A 16,916-nucleotide genomic window follows, 5' to 3' on the forward strand; every position below is an offset into this window, starting at 1 on the left:
GCCAGAATTTTTTCTTATAATAATACCAGTTATATTGGATTAGGGCCCTTTCTAATGACCTCATTTTTACTTAGTTATCTCTTTAAAGACCTTACCTCCAAAGACAGTGACATTCTAAGGTACTGGGGGTTAGGATGTCAATATATGAATATGGGAGATGAGGAATAATTCAGCCTGGAACAGCTCCAAGTCACAAATTTGGTAAGTTGTGATAAGTATTAATAGGTTTATTAGAATCACTGAGTTCAGAATATTTTCTCGTATCCCTTGGAATTTCTTCTTTGATTCATATCTCCTTTAGATAAGGTCTGCTTAATTTCTAATTATCAAGGTTTTAAAAAATATCTTATTGTTATTGATTTCTGCTTTAGTTCTATCTTGGGCAAATAATATACAGACGTTCTTTGACTTATGATAGGATTATGTCCCAATAGACCCATTGTAAATTGAAAATATTGTTTAAGTTGACAATGCATTTAATACACCTAACTAACCTGCTGCACATCAGAGCGAATGTAGTCTACCTTAAATTTGCTCAGCATACTTACATTAGCCTACAATTGGGCAGTCATGTGCCCACGGTGGTTGGGGCACAGCTTGGTTTTGTATATTTCAGGGAGGCATGAGACATCAATCAAATACACTTAAGAAATACGTTGGTTTGGTTCAGAAAGGACAAAATCATCTGGCGACACGGTCCGCTATAGAGTATGGGTTATTTACCTTCACGATTGTGTGGCTGGCTTGGAGCTGTAGCTTGCTGCTGCTGCCCAGTATTGCAAGCCCTGGAAAAGATTAAAATTCCAAATCTGAAGTAGGGTTTTGAGTGCACATGGTGCTTTATGCTTTGTAATCCCAGTGCTTTGGGAGGCTGAGGCAGGAGGCTCGCTTGAGGCCAGAAGTTCTAGACCAGCCTGGACAAACAGTGAGACCCCCATCTCTATGAAAAAAAAAAAAAAAAAAAAAAAGCCAGGCATGGTGGCACACATCTGTAGCCACAGCTACTCTGGAGGCTGAGGCAAGAGGATTGCTTGGCCCCGGAAGTTGGGGCTGCGGTGAGCTATGATTGTGCCACTGCATCCAGCCTTGGTGACAAAGTGAGACTACCTCTCAAAAAGTAAATGAAAAAGAAGTATGGTTTCTACTGAATGTGTATTGCTTTCACACCATTAAGACATCAAAAAATTGTGAGTAGAACCATTGTAAGTTGGGGACTGTACTCTTTAAATTTTAGTCCTTTGAAATTGGAGATTTGTTTTATATGCCTCAGTATTTCATCCACTTTGGTGAATATTTTGTGTACACCTATAAAGGATATGTATTCTGTACTTGTTGGGTTTGGTGTTCTATAAATGTCCATTAGATCAATACTGTCCAGTAGTGTTTTCCAGATTATCCATTTCCTGACTTATTGTCAATTCACTTTTCCATTAACTGAGTGAGGTGTAATAAATTTTCTTAACTATGATTATGCATTGGACTATGTCTCTTTTTCCTATTCTGTCATTTTTCTTCCTGTATTTTCTCTCAGTCCATGGCTTGTCTTTTCATTGTCTTATCAGTGATGTAAAATAGGAGTCATGAAGGGGGGCATCCTTGCCTTATTCCTGATCTTAGCGGGAAAGCATCTAGTTCCTCAATGTGATGTCAGCTGTAGGCTCTGCACTCTCTCTTTTTTTTTTTTTTTTGAGACAGTCTCACTCTGTCCCCTAGGCTGGAGTGCAGTGGTGCGATCTCGGCGCACTGCAACCTCCACCTCCTAGGTTCAAGTGATTCTCCTGCCTCAGCCTCCCAAGTAGCTGGCTGCCCGCTACCATGCCTGGCTAATTTTTGTATTTTTAGTAGAGACGGGGTTTCACCATGTTGGCCAGGCTGGCCTTGAACTCCTGACCTCAAGTGATCCTTCCGCCTCAGCCTCTCAAAGTGCTGGGACAGCAGGCGTGAGCCACTACACCTGGCCTGCACTTCCTTTTTATTTAAGCATAGCCACAATTATTTGCAGAGGACATTGGTTAGACCATTTTTAACCTAACTTATAAACAGTATAAATTGTATTGAACTTAATTTTTTTATGTTATTTATGATAACATTTTAAAAATGTTATCTAATATCTAATCATGTGCAGGTTTCCTCAATTGCCTCAAAAATGTCTAAACAAGGTTCACACATTACAGTTGATTGGGGGTCTCTCTTTTTTTTTTTCTTTGAGATGGAGTCTTGCACTGTCGCCCAGGCTGGAGTGCTATGGAGCTATCTCGGCTCGCTACAACCTCCACCTCCCGGGTTCAAGCAATTCTTCTGCCTTAACCTCCGGAGTAGCTGGGATTATGGGCGCCCACCACTATACCCAGCAAATTTTTTGTATTTTTAATAGAGATGGGGTTTCACCATGTTGACCAGGCTAGTCTTGAACTCCTGACCTCGTGATTCGCCCGCCTCGGCCTCCGAAAGTGCTGGAATTACAGATGTGAGCCACTGTTCCCGGCCAATTTTTGTATTTTTAGTAGAAATGGGATTTCACCATCTTGGTTAGGCTTGTCTTGAACTTCTGACCTCGTGATCCATCCTTGGCCTCCCAAAGTGCTGGGATTATAGGCGTGAGCCATTGTGCCTGGCTGATTGGTGTCTCCTTAATTCTCTTTTTATTCTGTAAGATCTATAAGAGCTCTTTCTATTGTATTTTTTCTACTGTATTTTTAATGCTATTCATTTGTTGCATTTTTTAAAAATTGCAAACATGTTAGTTCACACCACAGAACGTTTGTATCATTTCTTAATGACTGTTCCCTCCATATCCAGAATATCACGATCATACTGTTGACAAAAAGAGTCAAACTCTGTAAAATATTTTTAGAGATTTATTCTGAGCCAAATATGAGTGGCCATGTCTCGTGACACAGCCCTCAGACAATCCTGAGATCCCAAGGTGGTCGGGGTACAGCTTGGTTTTATATATTTTAGGGAGGCATGAAACATCAATCAAATCTATTTGAGAAATACATTGGTTTGGTTCAGAAAGGCAGGACAACTCAAAGTGGGGGGGCAGATTCCAGGCTATAGGTAAATTTAAACGTTTTCTGGTTGACAGTTGACAATTGGTTGAGTTTATCTGAAGACCTGAGATCAACAGAAAGGAAGTGTTCAGGTTAAGATAAAGGATTGTGGAGACCAAGTTTTATTGTGCAGAGGAAGCTCTGAGATAGTAGACTTCAGAGAGAGCAGGTTGTAAAATATTTATCAGACTTAAAGGGTGCCTGGCTCTTAGTTGATTATCTCTTGTATCTGGGAAGGAAGGAAGGAAAATGAAGGAGAAAGGGGATTCTCTATAGAATGTGGATTTTTCCCACAAGAGACTTTGTAGGGCAATTTCAAGGTATGGCAAGGAAATATATTTTGGGGTAAGGCATTTTCATTTTCTTCCTTGTTATGCCACAGTCAGATTGGAAAGTAAGTCATGATATACAGGGTTAAATAAAACTCATCAGACGAGAATTTATGGTTTGTAGGGCACAAATCCCCGGGCCCCTTAGGTAGGAATTTGGGCAAGATAAAAAAAATCAGAGCTTTGTCCTCAAAACCTAACACTATTAACAATAATTCTCATCACATATTGACTTGTCTCTTGTAGTCCGCTTTTCTCATTCATTTGTGCAAGACAGGATCCAGTCAAGACCTATACTTGTCATCTGAAGAATGATTTATGTCTTAAGAAATATTTTCATTAAGAAAAAATCTACCCCTACTTCTCCCTTCTTAAAAATCTCTTCATGAAATTGACTTGTTATAAAACTAGGTCAGTTACTGACTGCCTGTTCCTAAATTCCAAGTCACATTTCAAATTTTGGTACCTAATTTTTGATACGTGAGTGGAGGGAAGGGTGCAGCCAGGGTCATATAGGATACTCAGGTTATGGCCTCCACCCTGCTTCACGTCTCCCTCAAAACCAGGAACTTCTGCTTTGGACTTCCTGGAACCTGTCCTTTGGCCTCAGGGTAAATGTGGATGGGATGTTTTTGTTTTCAGTATGTTGAGGCTTTTTATTTTTCAACATGAACGCTCATTTGAGGGCACTCTGAGGCCTTTTTCTTTTAATGGAGTCCACACAGAGTCTCACCCAGCTGCTGGAAGATGGGGGCTCCATTCCCCAACTGGAGTTTGGATGTGAGCCTGTTGCTGGCTCAGCTCTGTGGGCTTTATTTGTAAGACACTGGCTAAGAATGGGCTTCACTAATGCCCTCTGCAACCTGCCTTTGTTGCTTCCCTGTTCCCCTACTCCCTACTGAATTGGGAGGCTGGACAGAGTGTGAAGGGTGTTCTTCCCAAGTACCCCTCTCAGTTCTTATCTCTTTCCCCAGATTTGCCTCTGCAACTTGACTCTTCTCTAGGAAGAGCACTCCAGAGAGCAGGGATATGGCGCCAGGACTCCTGACAACCCGGGAGGAGGTAAGTCCTGAAATTTCTTCCTAGCTATTGCAGGAAGGATTCATAGTAGTTTCTTGTCCTGAAGGCTGCCTTCTTGGTATTAGGCAAAGCCTATCTTGATCTTATAGGTGTGACTCATCTTATCTGGGGCTTTCTCTCAGTCTTATTTGCTACATTTATGACTCAGGTATTTACCAAGGAGTTAACTGTGACCATCACATCCTGGGCAGTTAAAATAAAAATACAGGACATCCATGCTTACGTGCCCAATGACTCCGAAGGCCTACAAAAGTATAGTGGCTCACACCTGTAAACCCAGTACTTTGGGAGGCCATGGTGGGCAGATCACCTGAGGTCAGGAGTTCGAGAGCAGCCTGGCCAACATGGTAAAACCCCGTCTCTACTAAAAGTATAAAATTAGCTGGGCATGGTGGTGGGCGCCTGTAATCCCAGCTACTAGGGAGGCTGAGGCAGGAGAATCACTTGAACCCAGGAGGCTGAGGTTGCAGTGAGCCGAGATCACACCACTGCACTCCAGCCTGGGTGATAGAGTGAGACTCCATCTCAAAAAAAAAAAAAAAAAAGTATAAGAAGGCTCTCAAAAGACAAATTGTCTGATTTGCCCCTGAAGGGTTTTGCAAGCTGAAGAGTTAAGGGAAGAGACTGCTGTGAAAATGGCACAGGACAGTGGCACATGCCTGTAATCCCAGATACTGAGGAGGTTAAGGCAAGAGAATCACTTGAGCTCGGAAGGCGGAGGTTGCAGTGAGCTGAGATTGCACCATTGCACTCTAACCTGGGCGACCGAGCGAGACTCCATTTCAAAAAAAAAAAAAAAAAAACAGAGGAAAATGGGGCAGGAATCCTATCTCTTCTCAGAGACGAGGTGACTGTCAGGCTATCCCTCACCCTGTGGGAAGCTTTCAACAGCCGGTGGTCTTTGGCCACATTAGTCTTCTGTGTATAAGTGAGGGCTCTAACCTGCTATTTCTGTGTGGTGCATGGATAGATTTAGTTTTGCAGGCCCGTACTTTATAAAGTGGGTTTGCTATACTTGAAAATTGGAAGATTATGCTTAAAGGTCCAGATTGCCTCCTTCTCTGAAAATAGATTATTCCCCACCGGCTAGGCAGCATGTGAACTTGATGTAACTGAATGGAATTAACACTGACAACAGAAATGGCTGTCAGGCAGAGCATTTTTGTATTGATTTTATCAATTAACAAAATATTTATTGTCATTTTTGCTAATTCAGTTTTGCTTTGTGCTATAAATGTGTCAAGTGTAGAATGTTTTTGAGAGATCTGTATGTAATCATATTCCGGGGCTCATGGTGGATATTTGCATATTTCTGGATACATTAAAAATGGTTTTGATCTTATCAGAATGTCACTGAGAGCTGTGAGTCCCTTATTTGTTACACTTTTGAGAGAAATCTGTAACACCTTTGAGAGAAAATATGTATGTAGCACAGGCAGTTCAGGATTTTTTTCCAAGGTAATAGGAGACTTTTTTCTTCTGTATGTTGCACTTTACTGTGTATATTAACAGAGAAGCATTCTTGCCAAACATGGAATACTGGCTTATGTTTTCTGTCCTTACTCTTTCACTTCCTGTGGAATCTTTAGCAGGCCCTAAACTTTGTCTGTCTGTGACCAACTTCTCTCAATATACATTTTTGTTTGTTTTAGCCATTTCTTTGTGTTAGAAACAAAATGCTTGTTCCTCAGTGCCGCAAAGAAATAGCACTTGAGGCCGGGCGCAGTGGCTCAAGCCTGTAATCCCAGCACTTTGGGAGGCCGAGACGGGCGGATCACGACGTCAGGAGATCGAGACCATCCTGGCTAACACTGTGAAACCCCGTCTCTACTAAAAAATACAAAAAAATAGCCGGGCGAAGTGGCGGGCGCCTGTAGTCCCAGCTACTCGGGAGGCTGAGGCAGGAGAATGGCGTGAACCTGGGAGGCGGAGCTTGCAGTGAGCTGAGATCCAGCCACTGCACTCCAGCCTGGGAGACAGAGTGAGACTCTGTCTCAAAAAAAAAAAAAAAAAAGAAATAGCACTCGAATGTAAATTTGATTTTCTCAGCAAGGCAATTTTTACTTTTATAGAAGGGTACAACTCGCGAATGGAGTAATGGTGAGAGCACACCTAGACAAGGGAGGGGAAGGGGTTCTTATTCCTGACGCAGGTAGCCCCTACTGCTGTGTTGTTCTCCTGTTGGCTAGGGTTGGACTGCACAGTCTAAGCTAATTCCGATTCGCTGTTTTAAAGAGAGCAGGGATACCAGCCAGAGTGGTGGGGTGGGTAGTTTGGCAGGAAGGGCAGTTACTCAGGATGATTCAGGCCAGAGCAGGTGGCCAGGGGTGACTCAGGTCAAAGCAGGTGACCAGGGAACAGATGTGAACTACTGATTAGAACTGGTGGGAAAGTTGTTTACTGAAACTAGAGGCAAGGGGGTGAAGAGAACCAGGAAGTTAAACTTGAAAATGGAGAATCAAAGAATAAGAGAGCTGAACATACTGACATACTGATTCTTTGAAGAGAAACTTGGAGTTCACTATATCTAACATTTGTGAAAAATTGATGAAGAGATACAAGCATCTAAGAGGCTTAGCTTTTTAAGACAAAGCTTCCATACCTAGAATAGTGTCTCTTAGTCAAAAAATACTCATTGCATAAAGGGAAAGAGGTTTGTTTGTTGTGATGCATGTTATTTTAAGCATTGAAATTGTGTATTTTATGATTTTTAAAATTGCATTTCCTGGTACTTTGTTATGCATCAGATCTGAATTATGTAGGAAAACCTGACCTATATGTAACATGACATTTAGGCATTTTTCCTAAGGGCTTTTGCCTGAGAGGAGAAATTGTAACATGCATTATAGTTGTAACATAGAAAGGGAGCTGGTAAGCACAATATGTGAGCTATTAAGAAACTAATTAGCACCCTGTGAACCCAGAAAACCTGAGACAGGTCCCAGTTAATTTAGAAAGTTTATTTTGCCAAGGTTGAGGACTGTCAATGAAAAGAGTCAAACTCTGTAAAATATTTTTAGAGTTTTCAGAAACAAATACGTGTGACCGTGGCCCATAACACAGCCTCAGGAGGTGCTGAGAACATGTGCCCAAGGTGGTCGGTGTACAGCTTGGTGTTGTATATTTTAGGGAGGCATGAGACATCAATCAAATACACTTAAGAAATACGTTGGTTTGGTTCAGAAAAGCGGGACAACTCAAAGCAGGGGTTTCCAGGCTATATTTAAACATTTTCTGGTTGACAGTTGGTTGAGTTTATCTGAAGACCTGGGATCAATAGAAAGGAAAGTTCAGGTTACGATAAAGGATTGTGGAGACCAAGTTTTATGGTGCAGAAGAAGCTCTCAGATAGCAGACTTCAGATAGGAAGCAGGTTGTAAAATGTTTCTTATGGGACCTAAAAGGGTGCCTGGCTCTTAGTTGATTATCTCCTGGATCTGGGAAGGAAGAAAGAAAGGTAAACAAAGGGGAAGGGGATTCTCTATAGGATGTGGATTTTTCCCACAAGAGACTTTGCAGAGCAATTGTGAGGTATGGCGAGGAAATATATTTTGGGGTTAAATATTTTGATTTTCTTCCTTGTCTCATAATGTTATGCCAGAGTCAGATTGGAAAGTAAGCCACGATATATAGAGTTAAATAAAACCCATCTGATGAGAATGTATGGTTTGTGGGCATGACTCCCCAGACCCCTTAGATAGGAATATGAGCAAGATAAAAAGAATCAGAACTTAGTTCTCAGGATGCTCCCATGACAGCCTCAGGAAGTCCTGACAACATGTGCCCAAGGCGGTTGGGATACAGCTTAGTTTTATACATTTTAGGAGACATGAGACATCAATCAGTGTATGTAAGAAGTATATTGGTTCAGTCTGGAAAGGTGAAACAACTTGAAGCAAGGGCTGGAAGACTTGAAGGGGGGTTCCAGGTTACAGATAGGTGACAGGGACAGTTACATTCTTTGAGTTTCTGATTAGCCTCTCCAAGTGAGGCAATCGGCTATGCATATATGTCAGTAAGCAGAGAGGTGACTTTGAATAGAATGGGAGGCAGGTTGGCCCTAAGCAGTTCCCAGCTTGACTTTTCCCTTTAGCTTAGTAATTTGGGGGCCCCAAGATTTATTTTCCTTTCATAACCCCTTCATTGAATCTTAAATTTTTTTTAAATGTTTGTTTTGTGCAGGAGACTTTGTTGGTTTAGGAACAATGATACCTACAGCATAGCATCAATTTGTATAAGATAATTTGGTTTGTTTAGGGGTTCACTCCTCATTGGAATTAAAACTTAAAAAAAATTTTTTTGTTGAGATATTCACATACCATACAACCCAACCATTTAAAATGTACCATTCAGAAGATTTTATTATGTTAACAAAATTGAGTGACCTTCACCATCATGTTTTCATCACTGCCAAAAGAAACCTCATACCCATTAGGAGTTATTCCCCATTCGCTCCTCTCCCAGCCCCTGGCAACCACTGATCTGCTTTTTGTCCTATGGATTTACCTCTTCTAGATATTTTATATATATGAGGTCATACAATTTAACAAAAACGAAACATGTATCATAAAAAATTACAGAGTAGGGGTGTTGACTCATGCCTGTAATCCCAGCACTTTAGGAGGCTGAGGCGGGTGTATCATGAGGTCAGGAGATCGAGACCATCCTGGCTAACACAGTAAAACTCCATCTCTACAAAAAATACAAAAATTCGCTGGGTGTGGTGGCGTGCACCTGTAGTCCCAGCTACTCGGGAGGCTGAGGCAGGAGAATTGCTTGAATCCGTGAGGTGCAGGTTGCAATGAGCTGAGATCATACCACTGTACACCTGCCTGGGCAACAGAACAAGACTCCGTCTCCAAATAAATGAATACATACATACATGCGGAGTAGGGAAATCCAGGCCTCTGTCCTTCCCCAAAAGCAACTAATGAGCTGGCAGAAACTGTCAGAATCAACTTTTGTAAAATTCTGGAATCTTGTCAAAACTGGAAGACTTGGTGAAGAAATAAGCTGCTGCTTCGTGGTGAGAGTACTGTAGCGTTTCAGACTGCCTGCCTGCCATCAGGTTGCCTCTCTCCCACCTGTCCATGAGGAAGCCCAGGCACAAAGACTGTAAGTCAACTTTCTTAATAAGCACAAAGAACCAAGGAAACTATGGACATGGAACTAAAGTAAATGAAGTCAACAATTTTCAACAGAGAATATCAGTGTAGAAAACTTATTTTAAAAGGTATACTATGAGGCTGGGCGCGGTGACTCACACCTGTAATCCCAGCACTTTGGGAGGCTGAGGCTGGTGGATCACCTGAGGTCAGGAGTTTGAGACCAGCCTGATCAATATGCTGAAACCCCATCTCTACTAAAAATACAAAAAAAAGTAGCTGGGCATGGTGGCGGGCACCTGTAACCCCATCTACCTGGGAGGCTGAGGCAGGATAATCGCTTGAACCCAGGAGGCAGAGGTTGCAGTGAGCCGAGATTGTGCCACTGCACTCCAGCCTGGGCAACAGAGTGAGACTCTGTCTCAAAAAAAAAAGGACTATAACTACGTATAAGTAAGTTATTGAATTAGTAATATATTGAATTAGTATATTGTAAGTATATTGAATTAGTAATAAAGTAAGTATATTGAATTAGTAAGAAAAATCCTCCCGAGGGTCGGGTACAGTGGCTCACACCTGTAACCCCAGCACTTTGGGAGGCTAATGCAGGTGCATCATTTGAGGTCAGGAGTTCAAGGCCAGCCTGGCCAACCTGGAGAAACCCCATCTCTACTAAAAACACAAAAATCAGTCAGGCATGGTGGCACATGCCTGTAATCCCAGCTACTCAGGAGGCTGAGGCAAGAGAATCACTTGAACCTGGGAGGCTCAGGTTGCAGTGAGATGAGATCGTGCCATTGCACTTCAACCTGAGTGAGACCCTGTCTCAAACAACAACAACAACAACAACAAAAAGTCCTCCCGAGAAAAAAAGCCCATGACCAGATGGCTTTGCTTGTTAATTCCACCAAACATATAAAGAAGAGTTAACACAAATCTTTCTCAAAATCTTCTAAAACATTGACACTGCAAGAAAAGAGGACTTTAAGCCAGATATCCTTTATGAATATAGATAGAACAATCCTTACCAAAAATATTATCAAATTGGATTCAGCACTGTATTAAAAAGATTATATTATTGCCAAGTGAGATTTACTCCCAAAATGAAAGGATAGTGCAACATATGAAAATCAGTAAGGTGGTATACCACATTAATGGAATGTGGGATTAAAAACCCCACAGTCATATTATTCAATGTAGAAAAACATTTGACAGAATTGAACAACCTTTCATGATAAAAACACTCAGTAAACTAGGTATGGAAGAAAACTCCCTTAACATGATAAGGGCCAGGTATGAAAAATCCACAACTACAATCATTCTTTATGGTGAAAGACTAAAAGCTCTAGGAACCAGGAACAAAGCAAGGATGCCCACTTTTACCCCTTCTATTTCATATAGTACTGACAGTTCTAGCCAGAGTAATTAGGCAACAAAAAGAAAAGGCATCCAAATTAGTTAGGAAGAAGTAAAATTATCTCTTCACTGAAAGCATGATCTCATATTTACAAAACACTGGAGTCCTCTGCTGTGGTCTGAATGTGCCCCCCAAAATTCATGTGTTGAAACTTAATCACCATTGTGATCCAATGTGATAGTATTAAGAGGTGGGCCTTTAGGAAGTGTTGTGGGCAAAGCCTTCATGAATTGAAATTTGTGACCTTATGAAAGGTTAGCGGTGGGCCGGGCACGGTAGCTTTTCACTGTAATCCCAGCACTTTGGAAGGCCAAGGCAGGTGGATCACCTGAGGTTGGGAGTTCTAGACCAGCTTAGAAGCAGAGACTGGACCCTTACTAGACACTAAACCTGCTGGCACTTTGATCTTGGACTTTCAGCCTTCAGAATTGTGAGAAATAAATTTCTGTTCTTTATGAATTAGTCTCAGCAAAATTTTTTTTTTTTTTTGAGATGGGGTTTTACTCTTGTCACCTGGGCTGGAGTGCAGTGGTACGATCTCGGCTCACTGCAACCTCTACCTCCCAGATTCAGGTGATTCTCCACCTCAGCCTCCTGAGTAGCTGGGTGACGCCTAACCTAACCCCCGGCTAATTTTTGTATTTTTAGTAGAGGTGAGGGTTCGCCAAGTTAGCCAGGCTGGTCTCGAACTCCTGACCTCAGACGATCTGCCCGCCTTGACCTCCCAAAGTGCTGGGATTACAGGCATGAGCCACTGCATTAGGCAGCAATTTTTTTTTATAACAGCAGGAATGGACTAAGTCATCCACAGAGAAAATTGTTAGAGCTAATGAATTAAGCAGAGTTGCAGGATACAAAGTAAACACACAGAAATCTGTTGTATTTCTGTACATTTACAATGAACTATCTGAACAGGAAATTTAAAAAATTTGTAACAGCATCAAAAAGAATGAAATACTTAGTGATAAATTTAACCAAGGAAGTAAAGACTTGTTTATAGAAAACTGCAAAATACTGCTAAAAGAAATTACAGAAGACCTAAATAAATGGAAAGACTTTCCATGCTTGTAATGAATTAGAAGATTTAATATTGTTAAGATGGCAATACTACCCAAAATGAGCTATAAATTTAGTTCAATCCCGATCAAAATTCCAATGGTGTTTTTTTCAGAAATAGACTCAGACTGAAATTTATATGGAATCTTATGGTACCCTGAATAGACAAAACAATCTGGAAAAAGAAAACAAAGTTGGAGGACTCACACTGCCTGAGTTTAATACTTACTGCAAAGCTATCATAATCAAAATAGTGTCATACTGGCATGAGGATGGATACTTGTAGATCAGTGGAATAGACAGTCCTGAAAAAAGTCTCACATATATAGTAAATTGATTTTTTTTACAAGGATGGATGTAGAGATCATTCCATCAGAAAAGGGCAGTGTATACAAATGGTACTTGGACAACTGGATGTCCACAGTCAAAAGAACACACTTGAGATAAATGAAAGAATTAGAATGCCTCAGCAAGGAAATAGAAGGTTTTAAGAATAAGTATATGGAAATTTTAGAACTGAACTAAAAAGCCAGGGGATAGACTTACTAGTATATTAACGGGAACAAAGAAATGAGTGAACTAGAAGATAGAACAGAGAAAATAGAGTGGAAAGAAAAATGAATAGAGCCTCAAGAATTGTGGGAGTAAAACAAAAGATATAATATTTATGTCTTTGGAGTTTGGAAGGGGAAACAAAGGAGGGAAGGGCTGAAAAAGTACTTGAAGAAATAATGGCCAAAAGTGTCCCAAATATAGCAGGAAACAAACCTACAGATTTTAAAAGCTCACTGAGTAAATTTGGAACATGATGAACCCAATAAATCTATGTCAGAATACATTACAAGTAAACTTCTGAAGACTAAAGATGAAGAAAATCATCCTGAAAGCAGCCAGATAAAAATTATGTTACTTATAGGAGAAAAACAATTAGAATGCCAATGGATTTCTCATCAGAACTGATAAGAATTGACTGGATGCCGTTGCTCACGCCTGTAATCCCAGCACTTTGGGAGGCTGAGGTGGGCGGATCACCTGAGGTCGAGAGTTCGAGACCAGCCTGACCAACATGGAGAAACCCTGTCTCTACTAAAAATACAAAAAATTAGCCGAATGTGGTGGTGCATGCCCGTAATCCCAGCTACTCGGGAGGCTGAGGTAGGAGAATCGCTGGAACACAGGAAGAAGAGGTTGCAGTGAGCCAAGATCGCACCATTGTATTCCAGCCTGGGCAACAAGAGCGAAACTCTGTCTCAAAAAAAAAAAAAAAACAACAACAACAACAGTAGAGCTTACTGTGCCTAAAGTGTATAAACAATGTGGTTTATGTTGGACACTTGCTTTCTTTATGAGATCTGAGATTTTAATATGTGCTAGGCAGAGGATGTCTGTTGACTAGCCCCACTGAGACTTCGGGCACTGAGTTTCTAATGGGTTTCTCTGATAGACAACATTTAACGTATCACAAATTATTACTGAAGAATTACAGAGTCATGTGTGACTCTGTTGAGAAAGAATTCTTGGCATTTTGTGTCTGGTTTCCTCCAGACTTGTCTCTCAAACCATTTCCCTTTTCTGATTTTGTTTTGCATCCTTTCGCTACAATAAGCATAGCCATGAGTATAACTACATGATGAGGTTAATGAGTCCGTCTAGTGAATCATCGTACTTGGGAGTGGTACTGGAGTCTCATATGGTTTGGTTCTGTATCCTCCCTCAAATCTCAGGTTGAATTTTAATTCTCAGTTTTGGGGGAGGGTCCTGGTGGGAAGTGATTAGATCAGGGCGGTGGATTTCCCCCATGCTATTTTTGTGATAGTGAGTTCTCACAGATATGATGGTTTTTTTTTTTTTTTTAGATTTCAATATTTTATTCAACTTTTTTTTTAACTGATATTAACTACAGCATTTGAAGGGGAGGAGTTAATTCCACAAAATGCAAGACACTAAAATGTACTCATTAAACTGCTGAAAAACAAATTGAGTGGTGAGAATACGACAGAAGTCCAGTTTAGATTCTGAGTGTTGTCACCATGTGATTACAATCACACAGACTCTTCCAAGCTTCCAGCTGGAGCTCCTGGAAGCTATTTCATAGTCTGATGCAAGGGCAAAGAAACACAACACAAGAAGGAATAAGTCCTGAATTACTGGTTTCATCACATCTACCCTCTCCACCCCAAAATGGCAGAGAAGACACAGCGAACCCACCCTGCAGTCCTTTTGGTGTAAAAGAGGTGAGGATGAGCTGGGGTGGGAACAGGTCATGACGCTGTGTCTGAAAAGGTCCCTTTCAGGTGAGTTTGTACACACAAGCAAGCAATGAACCTCTCGTCAATTAAGGTTGGGAAACCAAGGTTCCATTCTCAGTAAATCAGAATTTCATTCATTTACTCAATATCAATTTACAAAGTACCTACGTATTACCAGCTTCCACTTACAGCCATTTCTAGATAAAAAAGAAACTTGGCATCTCAGAGGAGCCACCATGTTCCCTCCAAGTCTACCACTGAAAGAACCTTTTTTGAATTGGGTTTCTTCTGTACCCCTGAAAGGGTACCATCTTAAAGCTGAATCATCTTTAACTTGGGGGTCTAACATGATACGTAGCAATACTTGCATCCTAGACATACAACATTAAAAGATACACTAAATTCTGAAGGTTGCTATACTGCGAAATTGTTTGTTTGTTTGTTTGTTTGTTTAGAAACGGAGTCTCGCTCTGTCACCCAGACTGGAGTGCAGTGGCGCAATCTCCATTCACTGCAACCTCCGCCTCTCGGGTTCAAGCAGTTCCCCTGCCTCAGCCTCCTGAGTAGCTGGGACTACAGGCATGTGCCACCACACCCGGCTAATTTTTTGTATGTTTAGTAGAGACAGGGTTTCACTGTGTTTAGCCAGGATGGTCTCGATTTCCTGACCTCATGATCCGCCCGCCTCGGTCTCCCAAAGTGCTGGGATTACAGGCATGAGCCACTGTGCCCGGCCAAAAATAGTTTAAAATTAAACAATACAGTGTTCATTTATGTTTGAAATTCCAGTCCTCAACCAAGCTTGTGACCACCAGCATTGACATTCTTGCCATCCAGGAGAGCTGACAGTGTCAGTTTGATACCTGGCTTTAGGGTCTGAGTGTATCCTAAACCTCTCAGGCTGGAGTTGTTCACTTTAGCTGAGAAGCAGGCATCGGGGTCGATCTGATACTTGGCTGCTATTCCAAAGCTAGTGTTACTGTTTCCTGCTGTCCAGGCGAGATTGATAGTAGTCTCCAACTTGTTGTTCACCTTCTGGTAAATGGAGCTGCCAAACTCTGTCCTGTCATTCACTTTAGTGTGAAGCTGGAATTCATCAGTCTTGTAGCCAACTGCACTGTTCCTCTGGGTCACTCGGGACTTTGCATTCTCAAAATTCATCTGGTAGCTGGCCAGCCAGCCCTCGTAACCCAGCACCAGAGCACCCTGGATTGAGGACCCAGCAATGTCAAAATCCATGTCTCAGCCCAGGTTAATGTGCTCCTGCTTGTACCCTGTTTTGATTTTAGCATTTTTTCCCCCAGTGTTAGGTGAGAAGGATGGATTGAAAGTCACCTTCAGTTCATGTGTAAGCTGATCTTCCACAGGAACCTCAGTGCCTGCTGTGTTGTCAGTGTTCTATTTCTCTGTCAATGTCAGGCCATATTCAGTCCATCTGCACTTGGTTTCCAGAGGGCCTGTCACTTTGGTGGTCTCACTGTTGGCCAAGCCTGAGCTTGTAAATTCCAATCTGTTCTTCTCTTTTGTTTTCAAATCAAGTTCTATTCAGCCAAATCCATAGCCCTTGGTGAAGACATCCCTGGCAGATTTTCCAAGATCTCATACGTGGGTGGCCCAGCTATCTTCTCAGAGGTGGCGGCAGCAGGCTCAGAGGCAGCTATGGCAGGGGCTGTGGTGCGGAGGCAGATTTCCCTCATGCTCTTTTTGTGATCATGAGTTCTCACAAGATCTGATAGTTTAAAAGTGTGTAGCACTTCCCTCTCTTGCTTGTTTTTTCTCCTGCCACAATGTGAAGATTTACTTGCTTCCCCTTCATCCTTCCACCATGATTGTAAGTTTCCTGAGGCCTCCCATCCATGCTTCCTGTATAGCCTGTGGAACTGTGAGTCAATTAAACCTCTTTTTTTCATGAATTACCCAGTATCAGGTAGTTCTTTATAGCAGGGTCCCCTGAAACAATCAGGAAGAAAAGAACATGGTAAGGAAGACGTATAGGGTAAATGTAGTAGGCATTGCTATTCTACATGAATTTTCTAACCTTGTTGATGGCGGAAGCAAAGATTATCATATGGTCTGATGTGGATTTGAATGTATATAGAGGAAATACTTAGGAAAATTATGTTTTTAAACAAAGAGTAAGGGGATGTAATGGGAGGTAAGTTCTATACAATTATTCAAACTGGTAAAATGGGCAGGTGTGGTGGCTTATCCTCTAATGCCAGCACTTTGTGAGGCTGAGGCAGGAGGATTGCTCAAGCTCAGGAGTTTGAAACCAGCCTGGACAACATAGTAACACCCTGTCTCTAAAAAAAAAAAAAAAAAAAAAATTAGCTAGATGTGGTGATTCACACCTGGTCCCAGCAACTTGGGAGGCTGAGGTGGGAGGATTGCCGTAGACTGGGAGATTGAGGCTATAGTGAGCCATGATCATGCTGCTGCACTCCAGCCTAGGTGTCAGAGTGAGACCCTGCCTCAAAAAAACAACAAAATAGCAAACTGGTAAAATGATGACACCAGTAAATTATGATAAGCTATATGTATGTAATGTAGCACCTAGAGCAACCACTTAAAAAGCTATACAATGGCAGGGCATGGTGGCTCACACCTGTAATCCCAGCACTTTGGGA

At 41.6% G+C, this 16,916-nt stretch overlaps 1 protein-coding gene and 1 pseudogene across 2 annotated transcripts in view; one reads left to right on the forward strand and one right to left on the reverse strand.

The window, feature by feature from the left end:
- The window catches only part of ZNF169 (zinc finger protein 169), a 44,855-nt gene that overhangs the window by 14,241 nt on the left and 13,698 nt on the right, over positions 1-16,916 (forward strand). For both annotated transcript variants that reach the window (XM_023187788.1, XM_023187789.1), the window contains exon 2: positions 4,357-4,444. In XM_023187788.1, coding sequence (XP_023043556.1) covers positions 4,412-4,444 — 33 coding nt within the window. In that variant the 5' untranslated portion in view covers positions 4,357-4,411. The remainder of the gene's footprint in view (positions 1-4,356; positions 4,445-16,916) is intronic.
- On the reverse strand, positions 15,061-15,986 carry LOC111523313 (annotated as a pseudogene).

Source organism: Piliocolobus tephrosceles, chromosome 14, assembly GCF_002776525.5.
Source record: "Piliocolobus tephrosceles isolate RC106 chromosome 14, ASM277652v3, whole genome shotgun sequence".
NCBI classification, from domain to species: domain Eukaryota; kingdom Metazoa; phylum Chordata; class Mammalia; order Primates; family Cercopithecidae; genus Piliocolobus; species Piliocolobus tephrosceles.